The sequence below is a fragment of the Nymphalis io genome, chromosome 3 (assembly GCF_905147045.1).
Source record: "Nymphalis io chromosome 3, ilAglIoxx1.1, whole genome shotgun sequence".
In the NCBI taxonomy this organism is placed as follows: Eukaryota; Metazoa; Arthropoda; class Insecta; order Lepidoptera; family Nymphalidae; genus Nymphalis; species Nymphalis io.
The window spans coordinates 2281177-2297789 of record NC_065890.1 but is presented as its reverse complement, the minus strand read 5'-3'; the positions used below and the strand labels follow the sequence as shown (position 1 = coordinate 2297789).

General features: G+C 30.6%; 4 protein-coding genes across 5 annotated transcripts; 2 read left to right on the top strand and 2 right to left on the bottom strand.

The window, feature by feature from the left end:
* The first annotated feature begins 1716 nt into the window (after window positions 1-1716).
* Window positions 1717-4686, top strand: LOC126781093 (androgen-dependent TFPI-regulating protein-like). The gene is made up of 2 exons (XM_050505915.1): window positions 1717-1924; window positions 4111-4686. The coding sequence occupies exons 1-2, from the start codon at window positions 1772-1774 to the stop codon at window positions 4684-4686; spliced, it is 729 nt and encodes a 242-aa protein (XP_050361872.1). The 5' UTR covers window positions 1717-1771.
* Window positions 4687-5033: 347 nt separating this feature from the next.
* LOC126781328 (caspase-3-like) lies at window positions 5034-8066 on the bottom strand. 2 transcript variants are annotated; one of them, XM_050506265.1, is made up of 7 exons: window positions 7851-7879; window positions 7384-7420; window positions 7002-7121; window positions 6447-6583; window positions 5901-6076; window positions 5526-5640; window positions 5034-5343 (listed from the first exon to the last, which is right to left on the bottom strand). In XM_050506265.1, the coding sequence occupies exons 3-7, from the start codon at window positions 7076-7078 to the stop codon at window positions 5120-5122; spliced, it is 729 nt and encodes a 242-aa protein (XP_050362222.1). In that variant the 5' UTR covers window positions 7079-7121; window positions 7384-7420; window positions 7851-7879; the 3' UTR covers window positions 5034-5119. The 2 variants fall into 2 exon arrangements, with proteins under 2 accessions (XP_050362222.1, XP_050362221.1); XM_050506264.1 differs by lacking the exon at window positions 7384-7420 and having other exon boundaries at window positions 7851-8066.
* Window positions 8067-8575: 509 nt separating this feature from the next.
* On the bottom strand, window positions 8576-10853 carry LOC126781292 (protein asteroid). The gene has a single exon (XM_050506208.1). The coding sequence runs from the start codon at window positions 10776-10778 to the stop codon at window positions 8589-8591; it is 2190 nt and encodes a 729-aa protein (XP_050362165.1). The 5' UTR covers window positions 10779-10853; the 3' UTR covers window positions 8576-8588.
* Window positions 10854-12475: 1622 nt separating this feature from the next.
* Window positions 12476-16560, top strand: LOC126781311 (la protein homolog). Its single transcript, XM_050506238.1, has 6 exons — window positions 12476-12817; window positions 13101-13267; window positions 13543-13803; window positions 14539-14688; window positions 15719-15830; window positions 15983-16560. The coding sequence occupies exons 1-6, from the start codon at window positions 12697-12699 to the stop codon at window positions 16312-16314; spliced, it is 1143 nt and encodes a 380-aa protein (XP_050362195.1). The 5' UTR covers window positions 12476-12696; the 3' UTR covers window positions 16315-16560.
* Window positions 16561-16613: the final 53 nt, after the last annotated feature.

The window sequence follows — 16613 nt, the reverse complement described above, 5'->3', positions numbered from 1 at the left end:
TTAGGTACATGTTTCCGAATTAGAACTTGTAATTGTTCCTAAAATGAATGGTTATTATTTCTTACATCGACAATGTCTATGGTGGTGACCACTGACCAGGTGTCCCAGTTGCTCGTACGCCTATAACATAAAAAAACAAATATACATTTGTTATTGTTCTTTATTTTTATTACTGAACTTAATTAGTTTGGCAAGATTAACTTAATTTTCTTTTTTTTAACCTCCTATAAATATATGTAATAAATATATTAAATATATATATATTATATATATTTATTAGGAATGCCTCCGTGTCGATTGGCGCACCATACTCATGGCAGGAAGGTGACATTTCCCGCCGTGCTATCTTGTACAGGTACTTACCGAAGCAGCCGTGTCCGGTAAGTACCTGCGTCAACCTAAACGAGAGCGTGCCTCGTTTTCTTTTGACCCAGCGACTCAAGTGGAGACGTACCGCCTCCACTGTCGCCAGGCCCGTCGCTCTATCCCCTGAGATACAACGTTTTTTAGCTTTTTTTATCATGAATTATATTATTGTATTGTGTTATAAAAATGTATGAATATCGAAAATATAAAAAAAAAAACAGTCTTAATGGTAGAGATATCTAGTTGAATATTTTCAATTATCAAAATAAACGAGTACAGGTGACTTGAATACGCATCTCCGGGTCATGGAGGTTAAGTTGAAGAGGTCGAGATAAGATATTTCATAATACTCATTCAAAAATTGTTCCTCTCTGATATATTATGTGTGATACAATAATACTGTTTCGAAATAAGCTACCATGCCCGAGTCTGCGTATCCGCAGATATTAGACGGACGAAATATTCGAAGACACAATAAATGAAAAAAAAATTTATACAAAAATGCAAATATTATTTAACTTGTCAAAATAAGATATAAATAAAAAGTGTGGTGTGTTTTGTTTCTAAACTACATATATATACATATACATATACATATATATATAATCATTTAAAACAAATTAATAACGAAAACTGTTACTTACGATTATTTTAATTACTTTTATCTAAATAGCCCAATTATGTTAGTTTATTTATAAAATTAAATTTTGTTCATGCATATTTCATTCCTTCGCTTTTAAACTTTTCACCACATAACAGAAATACAATAATTTATATCGCAATAATAAACTAACACTAGTGTATGAAGATATTTAGGAAATGTTTAGGTATTTGGGGTATTACTTAAAAATATATATTTCTAACGCTACTTTATCTTAAGAGGACCAATAGAATTTTTTTTGTTTCAAAAAATTTCTTCATATTTCGTTTGAAAATATCAATTTAATTTATTAAATAATTTTGGTTTGCCAATATGACGTTGCAACACATTGCTTCTTTCCAGCATGTATTTATGTGATCTGTACGAGTATGAGGTAGAACAGTTTTCAGTATCCATGACTTACTTTAAGGAATTGATGTTTTTTTCTAAAAAAAATGTAACAATTTATCTTAGGTCTCAACGTTGGTGGCGCATTGGCAATGTAAATAATGTATAATGTTTCCCACAGCGCCAAGGTCTTTGGGCGGCGGTCACCACTTAATATCAGATAACCCATTAGCCAATCTTAATCTTAAAATTACAAAATACAAAGTTACAATTACATACATACAAAAAACATTATGCGTTAACATTTTTATCAGGTCATAAATAATCATAAAAGAAGCAGACTAATCAAACGAGCGCGCGACTTCATCGCAAATTGACGTTTTAACTTTTTAATTTTATTTTTTTTAATAATACAAAATGTTACGTGTATTATTCCATCTGACAGTTGTGGCGATTAACTCGTTCGTTCTGTGGTATGATCAAACTTATATCGTTCTTCCTTTGCCGGTTAAAGTAATGGAAACTCTACCGCTGAAGTCTAGGAGTATGTTTCTTACCATTTGGTGTTTAGTAAGTATAGCTTATAATATTAATTTATTTTACATAAAAAATAAATTCAAAACAGGTTTGTTAGTAAATAATGTGGTTCTCATTGATGTACGAGTATCTTCGGTTATTGTTAAATTTTTTTAAGCGTATATGTTAAGTTAGTTTTTATTTAATTATAAGTGAATTGTTATTTATATATTATTAAACGATTGAAGTTAAAGTTAGGATAAGTTACGGATCTTTTTATATTTAAATTATTTATGTAAGTCAGCTAATTTGAACTTATCATGTAAAAAATATGTAAAAAAATACGAGTAAAGATAATATATAAAGTTATACCTACACTATATAACGACGATAACAAAGCAGCGACTATAAAACTGTCAGTATTAAAAATACTTCATGTTGATTATATAATTAGAATACTAAATATTAAGGTCCTCTAGACCGATTTCAGCCATGGCGGCCAATCTCAAGAGAGATTAGTCAACTGCGCAGCACATATTATAGTACACAAGTGTGTGCGCAAACACAAGTGCACTCTCTATTCCCTAACTCTCAAAATGGAACGATGGGACGGCAATCTGACACGACCGATAAGAGTTCAGGCACAGGACCAACGGCTTTACTTGCTTTCCGAGGCACGGGAGTGTACACACTACCAACTTCCAAACTCCGGGCTGCTATTGAGAATTTTCGACCGAAAAACCCAAAAACTTTTTATTGGCCCAACCTGGGATTTGAACACACAATCCCCGGATCTGCGGCCTTTCATCTAGCCGCTAGACCAACGAAGCAGTCGTACTTAATATTAATTTATGTTTAAACTGAATCGCAATATTGCTTAAAAAAAATGTGCATAAGTAGAGAAAAAAATGCTTGTTATTTCTATTATTTTTTTTCAAAATGAGATTTTTTTTAATTTACATCATAGGCATATCCGTGATGAGAACTTTATATAAGAACCACATTTCAACTGATCAGCTCAAATAAATAGGCGGTGACAAACGAACTTCAGACATGATAGTGATGAAAAAAACTAAAGCATTGTTTAGTATTTTTCATCGAATGTACGAAACTCTAAAAAGAACAAAATAAAAAATTTATAATTTCAATAGATCTAACTGTTATTACTTACTAAAACACGGTGTCAATTCTATTAACAAATTGTCCGAATTGTCACTTTATCACAATCGAATCGAAACGTAATCGTTGCCGTTTAACCGATTTTCTATTCTACTAAATACGATCTAGGTACGCTTCGGTCGAAGTTGCATCGGAATATAATCGAGAACGTATCGTAACCTAAAAAGTCAAAGTATAGGATATCGAAATTAATGCAATACACACAATTATTTGTAGAAAATTAAATAATTAATAAGTCTAACTGTTGAGCCAAGGCCAATCTTCTCTTGAGGTTTACAATTTAATCACCACGCTACTTCGCTAATGCGGGAAACACATACCAAATATATCCACGACGATAAATATTTACGATAAATATTTTCTTACAATATTTATCTTCATCGCTAGCGCGAGATGAGGTATAAAAAAAATTAAAACCCCATGGTGCATGCCTATCATTGTTTTTTACCCTTAATAGGTAAACCCTTTGAATGTTGACTTGCCTGATGTTAAGCATCACTGTCTAGGATGTAACACGCTTGCCTAAAAGAAGTTTATTTTAAGTTTGTTGTAAGCACTGGGATATCCGTGTGATTGCGTTACATACGTACTCCTAGAGATTCTTAAAAACATTTTACCTTTGTTTCTACATAAATATATTATTGTAAATTTTTGTTTGTGTTTAAATAACTTAAAAAAATTATACTAAGTTCTTGAAAAACTTTTAGGTCATTGAACGGCTTTGACTCTGTGATCTTTGATATATTATGCCAGCGTCAAAATAACAATAACAATTTTTATATTATTTTTTCAATCAGTATTGAATGAAACATGTGATTTAATATATTACAATTAGGAGTATATTATTTTTTTCTCGACATTTCAATGATGTATTAAAAAATATTGCTAAGAGTACATTAAATGTTTAGTTGCCTAATTATAGTATATTTATACCATTAAACTAAAAAAAATAATAATATAATTATGAAAAAATATTTACTTAATTTGTAACACTATGAATAAAGAAAAAGAAAATAACTAATAAAAATTAAATATCTGTATATTTTAACTGTTTTTTACAGATACTGCAAACGGTGTATCACTTCATTGCGTTATTGAACGATATCTTCGGATCGAGCGCAAAATCTCCAAAGAAACCTCCTATTATACGACAAATTAAAGACACACTATTCTCCCTAGCATTCGCAACGGCTATTTACGTGTCTATTGCATTTTGGAGCATATACACCATAGACAAGGAGCTTATTTTTCCGGATCATATCGAAAAACTGTACCACCCCAGTTTTAATCATGTATTACACACCACCGTGTCTGTGTTTATAATCATAGAGTTGTTGACATCGTACAGAAATTATCCGTCACGGAAAATCGGTTTCTCTGTAATGCTTACATTTTTTATGTCCTACATAGCTTGGTTCTTTACGATATACGCAAAAACTGGTGCGTGGGTGTATCCAGTGTTTAAACTTCTGAACTGGCCTTTTAGGGTTGTGTTTATTGTTCTAAGTATAAGCACCGCTGCAGGATTTTATATATTAGGTGAAAAATTGAACAATTTCGTCTGTTCCCATAAAAAAGAATCATATTCCAATGGAATTAAAAATGGCATTTCTAATGGCAAAAAGAAGAGAACATAAAAAGAATAAAAATGTGTTAATAAAAATGCTTTTGGTTTTCTTTAATATTATAAATGTTTAACAAGCATATAATTAATACAATTGCCTTATTATTTTAGTGCAAGTGTGTATTTCATACTGTTTTTGTATAATATAACCGTTAGCAAATGAATGACATTCAATATTGATTAAAATGTCACCATATGTACATATATACATATTATTATTATATTTTGTGAAATATAAATAGGTAAAAAAAAATCTTGCAATACATGATTATATTTTATTTTAATCCAAACTTACTTTACTATTTATAACATCATCTTTAATTATTATTAAAGATGATGATAATCAATAGATTATGGCAATACAATAGATAGATAAATTTTCATAGAAAATATACAGAGAAGTTGTTCTAACACTGTTATACTTTATCAGCTGTTATTACGAACATCTAAAATTTAAATAATTTCGTTAAAGAATAACGAGTTTCAGGCATTTGCTTTTTATCGTGTATTGACGGCGTCGATGGCGCGTAAGTGGTCCTATAAAATGCGACCCTCCGATGGACTAACGTTATTATGTGTAAAATATCCCACTCCTTGTGGTACTCTTTGATTACGTCACAGAGCTCTTGTATCATGAACGATCCTTCTCTATCTCTAAATGATAAATAATCTGTAAAAAAAAATTGGCAATTAGGGTTACTATTAACTTAATCTTTAATTGAAATAAGATAAAACTTTTGTCAGTGGAATAATAAATACTAACTATAATTTGTTTCATAAATAGTCCACAGTCCATAAATTTAACGGTTTAAGAGATTAAAATATAATGAGTGGAACATTGTTACAAATTACCTTCAACACTAGAGTATAATACAAGAAAATCTGCGTGAGTTGGTATGACGAGGGACGCCTCAGCGCCATCCAACTCGACCCTTCTCCCGCTGTCAATCTGGTCTCCTCGACACGCCTACGAAAATACCTTGGTTTTTATTTTTTATTAATAGAAGGATTCCTAAGATGAGAAATCGAGAAATCTAGACTCATACTTAAAGAAGTATCTCTCCCTTTCACACACACACTCACACCCACACACTTAAAGGCATTCTTACTAATATTATAAATGCAGAAGTGAGTTTGTGTGTTTGTTACGCTTACGAAGTGGACGGTGACTGAGTAAACAATGATGTAAATAATTATTTCATATTAGAATTAGCTTCAAAAAAATACCTGTATGAAAAATATCTTCGGTTTGCCAACGAGACTCGAGTGACCATGTTCTAGCATTACCGTAACTTCTTTTAATTGATAAGGTCTGTCCGCCGCAAAGAGGTCTCCCCCTTTTTCCCCGTGCGTCAGAAATGCGAAACACAGACATGACGTCGCCTTGTGGTCTTCTTCACTTACTGAAAGTTAAAAGTGTCACTATGTACTTTATCTTACTTTCTCTACTCTGCTTTTTAAATGTACGTTCACCGGTAGGCTTAGTGTGATCGAGAAACGACAAAACGTAATAAAAAGAATATTTCAGGCATCAAATCACCGAATCATATCAACGTAATTCGATTTTCAACATCACACGTGTAAGAAGGTCCGAATGCAAAGTGAGTTATTACGGAATGTGATTATACCTAATAATATTTAAACTTTATACTTCTACTACTTCATTAACGACAATCTACAGACTCCTGCATCTAAATTCTATTAACAAAGGAATTCTATAAGGATTCCGGCTGGTTCTTTGCTCAAATTATACGCGTATGTACAGATACGTACGTGCCTTGGTCTTTTCCAGAATTTCTGAGTGTTCCAAGTCTTGGTGAACTATCACTTTATAGCTCAAGTTTTCAAAAACTTTTCTCAATTTTGCAACATCTTCCATTGTACCTGTTCTAGGTGATGGGCGTTTAAAACTAGAAGAAAATACTTATATGTAAAGTATTATTTTACAATTATGCAAAGAGTATTTAATATTACTGACATACTTATTATTTAAATTATATTAAATGCAATAAATAATTTCCTCTTGTTTTATGGAAAAAGGTAAGTGAAATTAAACTATCATTATACCAAGTATGAGGATTCATATTGATTTCCTACTTCAATTGAAGTAGGAAATCAATGTACTTTTATGTCAACAAATCATAATCAATTATTGAAATTCCAAAAACAAGGTATCAATCATGACCCTGGTTTATAGATATTCTCTTGCTACCAAAATGAATGAATCATTAAAATAGTCTAAGACCCTACAATACTATAGTTTATTTTTATAGATTGACCGCTTCAAATGGAAACAATTTCAAAAACAACAATATTGTCGTCACTTACCCATAATACATTGTTTTCTTATACTTGTAATGATTGAATATAATTAAATACTTTTCACCTGTCATATTATAATACATAATTTCTGGTTCAATTTTTAGCGCATCTTCCTCCAAAACGTAACTAGAACCAAAATTGTTAAACTTAAGTAATAATATTACTTTCTTTAATTTCCTGTTAACAGGCAGTTTTTGGTTTAAAGTTTATACTACAATGCTGTTCCACTGCGATTTGTTTTGCAGTTTGCTTCAAGTTATTTTCTTCATACTATGGAAATATATCGATCTGATTCCGCGAATTTTCCATTAAGATACATGTTTCTAGACCATTTCCAAGACCAAATATTACTGCATACTAATTAAGTAACTTATCATTTTTAACTGACCTTCGAAGTTTGGCCAAAACGTGTCCAAATTCTTAAACTAAAATAAAATCATATATAGTATATAAAATAAAGGCACCCGTACAAGGTCGTGTCGTGACCTTTTATAAACCTTATCTTTAAAGTCAAATCTTAAAACAGAAATCATTACATTTATTACTATTTTCTAACATATGAGATAACATTTGGTTAGTTAACACCTTTATTCGGCTACATTTTGCCAATATTCACAAAGATAAGAATTAAGAGAGAATTAATAGATGATGGAACAACATCATTAAATACGTATTTATACCGAAAAATCAAATTAAATGAAAAAAAGGTACTCGTATGAATCAACTAAGCTCGAAGAAGTGCCTTTAAAATGTTATTTCTTTTTTGTATTTGTGATATCGGTTAATGAAACTAATAAGTGACTTTTTTTAATCGAGGTAAGAATAACCAAATATTTCAATAATAATACATCTTACCTTGAATTCGTGGGATTCGTGTTAAATGGTCCGTCTGATGTAGTTTCATCCATTTTTTTACGAGTTACTAACGAGGAACTAAATTGTAATATATTTTTACAGAAAAATAAATTTCCTTTTTATTTAAAACAACACACAACTAACAAATGCAGTAGGTAGATAAGGATTATATCGGAAAGATAAATTGATAAGCGTTAGCATTTTCAGGTACATTAAATGTTTAAAAACAGAATGTATTTTTTTCCTTTTACTTTGTTACCTACTACGTTTATTTTCTGGCACTTATAATATGTACATTCAATTCAAATTTTATATGTAATATCTTTTTTATTTATCGTTAATTTTGTAATGAAACCAGTTTTTTTTTCAAAGCTTAGTTCTATCGTATACTTTGAATTAGGCTCGCCAGCTTTTGTACTTTATATATATATTTTTTTCAAACAAATGACAAATGACTTCTTATACTTATACAATAATTTTATCTTATTGTGCAAGAAAGGCTGATACGCACATGATTACTGACATAGTCATAACCTCACATCTTTGTCTCCTCAATGCACCATTTGCATAGTTGATAATAATCTTTTAAAGGGATGTAAATTTGATTTAAAATATCCTTGATATAAATATTTATATTTATTTCTTGTAATTTTATGAATTATTTACAGCAACTTCATTTTTTCATTAAAAGTAATAAGATAAATAAATAATTAATAAAAACATCGAATGCTTAAATTTTTATATTATAACATCAGCTTCAAACCCTTTAACAAAGAAAGATTGGTCTTCTTGTAAAACTTTTTTTCCCCTGTTCCTTTTCCTTTTCGACCATTGAACATTTGATAAATTCATTTCTTCTAACAGTTTTTGATAAATAGAACATATACTTTTATAAAATAATATAACAGTAGTAGCACCTTTAATATAATCGTCTAAAAACTTCATAGGATCTGCCTGTATTTCTAATTTCAACGCAATGTTATAGATCAATACTCCGTTGTAGCATTTTGAATAACGTGTAGTATCAAACGGCGCCCCACATAATATATTTAAAGAATTGATTTGATGTAATATACATTGAAATTGGGCAAAAGAATGTATCTTCTTAATATCATAACTTTTAGGTCTTTTTCGTATACTGTCATCGATTTCAAAATGCTTCAAAATAACACTGGCAGCAATTAAACAGTCTTCATATTTCACTTTGTTTTTATTGAGGAATAATTCATCATCTGCAACTTGAATTGAAGTCGGTGATTTTTTCAATTCCTCAAGTTTTTTAGCATTCCTATTATTAAAAAGATAACTACCACGAGCTGTACCGGTTTTTTCATCAATTACTTCCAATGTTATGTATGACATAATCAAAGAAAGGACATGTGTGATCGGAACACTGCAAGTGGAGACCCACCAAAGTACTGATATCATGAACAAACGAAAGTTTAAGGGTAACATCTCAATTAGTGCTAAATTTAAATTTGGAAGTTTCAAATTGAGAAAATGTTGAAAACATAATTTCAATTGTTCATCATTTATTTCTTGGAATGATACATCCAAAGGCCTCGGTATTGCATACTCTTTACCTACAATTAATTTTTTGTAACCACTATTTTCCCTACAAACATATATGCAGTATTCATGAGAAAAATCTGTGAGAATATCAAATGCATATCTCAATATGGGTAATGTACAAAGGAAACAATCTTTCTCTGTAAAATCTTCAGCTTGTGGATTACAAACATGTAAATGATGAACATATAGATTCAAGTAGGTATAAGGTATTCTCCGGCGACGAATTTTATCTGCAAACCATGGTGGGATTAATTCTAATTTGTCATCAGTTACAGCTTTTTCATCTTCCTGTGATCCTTCCTCTTCCTCATCCTCATCAGAGTTTCCCGATTCATCAGTGCTCTCGACAGAATTATCAGAATTATCTGTCTTCTCCTCAACATCAGACATTTGCAGAAAAGATTTTGGAGTAACATCATTCAGAGTTATATCGAAATACTTCAATGACTGACAATTTTCATTATAATATCCTTCGACACTTCGTTTAATGGTTAAAAATACTTTATTCTTTTGATGTTTCTTAAGTCTACCTAAAATTTTTTCAATAGCTGAATCCAATGTCTCATTTTGAAACCAATGAAATAGTGTATGTATACTTCTCTGCTGCTCATTTTTTTTTTTTTTACTTTTATGCAATTTGAGTTGAGAAAAGAATTTTCTAAAGACTTTTTTCTCCACATAGTCATTGCCAAGTAATGTTGCGAGCAAAGGTAGAAGTTCTTCATTAAGACCACCAAAGTGCTCACATAAATATTGCGCCTTATATATTTTGCACTCCATTGCATATAATTTAACACCATTTTCTTCAAAAGGTTTTGGTTTCATCTCTAATGTATTAAAAGATATATATAAAACATTGTAAATAAAAAAATCCGAGTCATAGCTTAACACCGGACAGTTCATATGTCTTGCTAGTGATGCAATATCATCGTCTGCTTCAAATTCACAAACTGTATAGTTTATTTTCATCTCATTTAGTACTTCCTTGAAAACATCTCGGAATAAAAATGGGAAAATTTGTAATCTATCCTGCGTCACGGGATCCAGTCGTGCCGTACCGCCTAATTTAGACTTTAGTCGGCTAAAAACAGTTCTCAATTTTTTCTTTTCATGACACCCATCGAATATAACATATGGTACAATGTTACATTTACGTAAGTTTTTAAAAAATGTTTTAACATATGATGCAAATTTATCATATTCGCCGCCAAAAGCAGAGAAACTGTTTAGCAATCTATATAACTGGGCACATATGCTGTGACCATCTATTATTAAATTAGTATCGTGTAAATTGTATTTTTTCATGAACACATCTTGATTATTGTTTACATATGTGGTCAAACCTCGAACACCCATTGTTACATTAGGCTAGGTATCCATTTACTAACTAGCTTTTTAGGTTAGATTTAGATTACAATAATTCTTATACAAAACTAAAACTGTGTGACATTGATATTTGTCTTTGACAATGACACTACAAAAGTTGGGTTGTTCATTACTAAAAATTGGTGAATGTTATTGTTACTTAGGTTAAAGCTACATATATAGTAAATAATATAATTATTATAGTCATTACCGTCATTTACAAATGTAGAATAGGCTTTACTAACTAAAATATCATTTTTTAATTTTTTTTAATATTTAAACAATCATTTCATTCTTAGTAGTATTAATTTTGCAAGTCAGTTTTTTGAGATGAAAATTAAATGATTGCAATTAAAAAATAAAGTCAAAAATGACTTCAAACATGCATAATTTTAATATTACACACTATTTCATCCTTATTATATTACTAATATTACGAATGCAAAAGTGAGTTTTTTTTTTGTTTGCTACGCTTTTAGTCTTTCAAGTCTTAACTACTCGACCAAATATAACATGTACAGGATACAGAAAAGGACATATGACATCTAAGATATGCTTCCTCCTCCTGTCACTCAGGCGAAGCTGGAGGAATAAACTACTACTAGTTACGAATGTTTACGTTCTGTCATATAACTTTAGTGTAATCAGACTTGACTTCACTTGACAGACAGCAAAATGTTATCCAATTAATGATTAACGATTATGATTAGAATATTTTATTTCGCAAATCACAATAACAGATTAAATTTAATTAATTCTGAAAAGGGCGCACGGATATGCCCTTGAGCATTTACTTGATCATTCACTTTACTTTTTTGATTACGTTCGTTAAACTGTAATCGTTATTGAAGATTACACATTGTAATCATAATAATTTATCGTTAATCTGATTAAATTTTTCCCAACCTAGGTTGTAATACTACAGAAATTTACTAATATATACCAATATATTTGGGCCACCACCTGGCCCCCACCAAGTCCAGATATAATCATAAATCTCGGAATTACTTTTGGTTTTATTAAACAAAGTAACTTAGAGTTACATCACAATATGAATGCTCGTATTTATTGTCCCACCCAGGACATTTATTTGTGTGCATGAACATGTCTGTTGGTCCTGAGTCTGGGTGTAATTATATATATAAGTATGTATTTACAAAAGAAAAATAGTATATGTAGTTATATCAGTTGTCTGGTTTTTATAATACAAGCTCTGTACAAGCTTAATATGGGATCAGATGGCCGTGTGTGAAAAATGTCCTAGGATATTATTATTATTATTATTGTACAACGCATAAGTGTACAATTGCATGTTTGTTGAGACACGACAAAAAATATATACATAGAAGATCAAAATGATATCAAAAACCCAAAAATATATAAAACTAAATATTTTTTTTTTTTGAGTTTCATATTTCTTTCATTTTTGTGAACAATAGCTGCTGCCTTGCATTTCTTCTTTCTTTCTTCATTTCCCACAAAAATATTTATTCCATAACAAATTCGAATTATTTATTATTATAACTCTATAAATTCCTTTCTTAAGAATTATATAACTGTATTAATAATTTTATAAATGCCCATAACAAAATTTAGTAAATAATGTATTATCGAATAATCTATGAACGCAGACTGCACACATCTCTTTCTGTCCTGTCGTCCTTTTCCAACTTCAATGATTTTGATTAATGAGCCACGCCGTTTCTTGCTTGCTGCATTGTGCATGTGGTTTTCAAATTCAATAAAACACGTGTTGTCAATTCTAAAATTATAAAAATATCACAGTATTTTTAAAGTTACATAGGTAGCCTAGTATTTATTGTATATAGCATCGTAACTTTAATATATTGCGACTAATTGACATATAGCAAGCTCGGAATACAGTGCATTAATTCATAATTTATCCAATATGACTGATGAAAACGTGGTATCTGAAACCAATGGAAAAGAAACGAATAAAACAGAAAATAATACAGAGGAGGAAACTGATTTGGATAAAGCTATCATTAGACAATTAGAATATTACTTTGGTAAGTATGCACGATATTTGCTAATTAATATTTATTGTTTATTATTGTATATATAACTAAAGCTAATTAAATTAGCAATAAATGTTGGATATCAAATTATTGTTTTTAAAAACTAATAACAATAATAATAAGATGCACTCTTTTTCAATAATAAAACTAAATAAACAGATTTTTTATTTTATACATAATTGAAACTAATACCTTATAGTTTTAAAGTACCTTTGTAATATATCAAAAATGACTTTAAACAACATTGTATGTTAATTAATAATTCCTATTACAGGTGATCTTAATCTTCCCAGGGATAATTTTTTACGAGAACAAATAAAACTTGATGATGGCTGGATACCACTTGAAATCCTCGGAAGATTTAACCGCCTTGCCAAACTGTCTACTGATACTGATGTTATTGCAAAAGCAATTAGCAAGTCAACTTCTGGATTAATTGAGGTATAATTACGTATAATACAATAAATTTACTCTTATTTAATCACAATAGAAGTGACATCTTAAGACTTAGTGACGACCATTAGAAGTACCTTTGATTCATCATTTTACTAGGTTAATTTTAATGTACTTTAATTTTTAATATTACAAATTCCATGCTTGTTACTCAATTATGCTTGAGCAACTGAACAGATTCAAATTTGTATAAAACGTTATGATGTGTATTTTTAATACTTATAACTATTTGTATATTTTAATTATTATCATGTGTTTTTCAGGTATCCGAAGACAACAAGAAAATACGTAGAAATCCTGAGATGCCAGTACCAGAAATGAACGAGGAGAGACGTAAAGAGCTTACATCAAGGACAATCTATGCAAAAGGATTTCCTAAGGATGCTTCACTTGATGATATACTGAAATACTTCAAACAGTTTGAGGAAGTAGAGAATATCATCATGAGGAAATATCAAGACCGACAAACAAAGAAACGCATTTTTAAAGGATCAGTTTTTGCTACATTTAAGACAAAAGAACAGGTAATAATATAAATATGTTATTGTAAGCCCTACTGGTGGTAGGGCTTTGTGCAAGCTCGTCTGGGTAGGTACCACCCACTCATCAGATATTCTACCGCAAAACAGCAATACTTGATATTGTTGTGTTCCGGTTTGAAGGGTGAGTGAGCCAGTGTAATTACAGGCACAAGGGACATAACATCTTAGTTCCCAAGGTTGGTGGCGCATTGGTGATGTAAGCGATGGTTAACATTTCTTAGAATGCCAATGTCTAAGGGCGTTTGGTGACCACTTACCATCAGGTGGCCCATATGCTCGTCCACCTTCCTATTCTATAAAAAAAATAAAAAAAAAGTAAATAAGTACAGAATAAGAAAGTAAGTTACAAAGAATGTTATCTTTAAAGAAATGTACTCGGAGGCAGTCTCATTTCTAAAAAGCAATTTCTAGCCAACAAAGGGTGCAGGATAAATTATGTTACAACAGCCAAAAACAGAAGTGGCATAATTTCTAAATCTTATAATTATAAAAATATATATTTTACAAATGGACACATACTTTTAAATATTAGATAAAAAAAAATCGCATACACCTTATATGCAACGTAAGAAATTGAGATAGCTGTATAGTAAACTTAAATAGAAACTTTTTCTGTCAACTTCAATAATTCAATAGTATTTTCTTCAATTTAAATAAGTATTTTACTATATAATATGAACTTGTAAGCATGTTTAATAAAACTATATAATTTTTCAGGCAGAAAAGTTTTTAGATAACAAGGGCTTAAAATACAATGATACTGATCTTCTAATACTGTGGCAAGATAACTATACGAAGCAAAAACAAGAAGAATATGCTGCTAAGAAGGATTTTAAAAAGAAAGATAAAAAACACAAAGGAAAAGATGTAAGTGGAATTAAGATATTTCATTTTTACAATCTTTCAGATTAGACTTCATATTTAAACTTAATATCGGAAGGGTCATCAGATATTCTACCGCAAAACAGCAGTACTTGGTATTGTTGTGTTCCGGTTTGAAGGGTGAGTTAGCCAGTGTAATTACAGACACAAGGGACATAACATCTTAGTTCCCAAGGTTGGTGGTGCATTGGTGATGTAAGCGATGGTTAACACTTACAATGCCAATGTCTATTGACGTTGGTGACCACTTACCATCAGGTAGCCCATATGCTCGTCCGCCTTCATATTCTATAAAAAAAGGGTTCATATTTAAACTTTAAACATCAATGTGATAGAGATACTAACAAATTGATAGTAGCTGCCAAGAGTTGTCAGTATCACACTCCGAGTCTGCAGACTGTTGTTTCTGTTTGGTCTCTATACTTGGTCATATATTGCGACACCATTGGAGTATGGCGAGTGAGAATAGATTGCTAAAATTTACCCTCTATTAATAGTGGTAGATGTGAATAGCAGGTGAGTATAATTAACACTAACATCATTAAAATTTACAGTATTATAAACATTTATATATATATATATTTATATAATTGTTTTTTTTTTTTTATATAGAATAGGAAGATGGACGAGCATATGGGCCACCTGATGGTAAGTGGTCACCAAACGCCCTAAGACATTGGCATTATAAGAAATGTCAACCATAGCTTATAGCCAATGCGCCACCAACCTTGGGAACTAAGATTTTATGTCCCTTTGTGCCTGTAATTACACTGGCTCACTCACCCTTCAAACCGGAACACAACAATATCAAGTATTGCTGTTTTGCGGTAGAATATCTGATGAGTGGGTGGTACCTACCCAGACGAGCTTGCACAAAGCCCTACCACCAGTTTTTATAATACAATTACTTTGATGATTAATTGATAAATCTCTTATTCTTCAAGATAGGATTTAATAAATATAGATATAAAATTGTCATTAATTCTATATTAAATAAGGAACTTTGATCATTTAGGGTAAAGAGGAAAAGGAAGAATTCACGTTACCCACAGGAACGGTGCTTCACTTCAGTCAGGGACATGACAAAATGACCAGAGAAGATATTAAAGAAGCTCTCACTCCTCTAGGTAATATAAATATATTATTATATATTCAAATAAATAAATACAGCAGATCGCCAATTAAACAAATTCCTAATCGTGTTTACGTACAAAATTTTTGTGATAAATTGTTGCCAGTTATATCAAATTGCTATAAATATGATAAATCTTTATTTTAGGTCAGGAAATCGCATATGTCGATTTTAAAGTAGGCGACGCTGAAGGATGGGTGCGTTTATCCAAAGAGAATAGTGCTAAAGATTTAACGGAAAAATTAACTGATGGCAAAGTCAAAATTGGCGAATCGGATGTCGTATTCCGTATCCTGGAAGGTGAAGAAGAGAAAACATATTTAGAAAAAACTGTGGAACAAATGTCGAAACGTCGCAAGAATATGAAGAATTTCAAACAGAACAAAGGCAAGAACTTTAAGGGAAAACAAGGTAGAAAGAGAAAGTCGGATCATAACGACGACGGGCCCCCGGCCAAAATAAAAATTAGCGATAGTTAATAAACTTAAAATAGTTTCGAAGAATGTATATTTAAAGTTTTCTCTGTATCTCTGTAGTCTTTTGTATAAGCGTACAAATATTAAAAATGACTTCAAAACACATAAGAAATAACAAATAAACTGCCTAACTTGTTAGTAAATAAGTTAGGTTTAGTATATAGACAATTTAAGACCCCATTATGTGGAGCTATGTCGCTATTGTTATATATTAACAAGAATTACATGATTAAAAGTTATATTTTATGATAGCGCTTTTTATTTATTATGACCTCAGCCGAGACTGCGTGCACACTAACGAA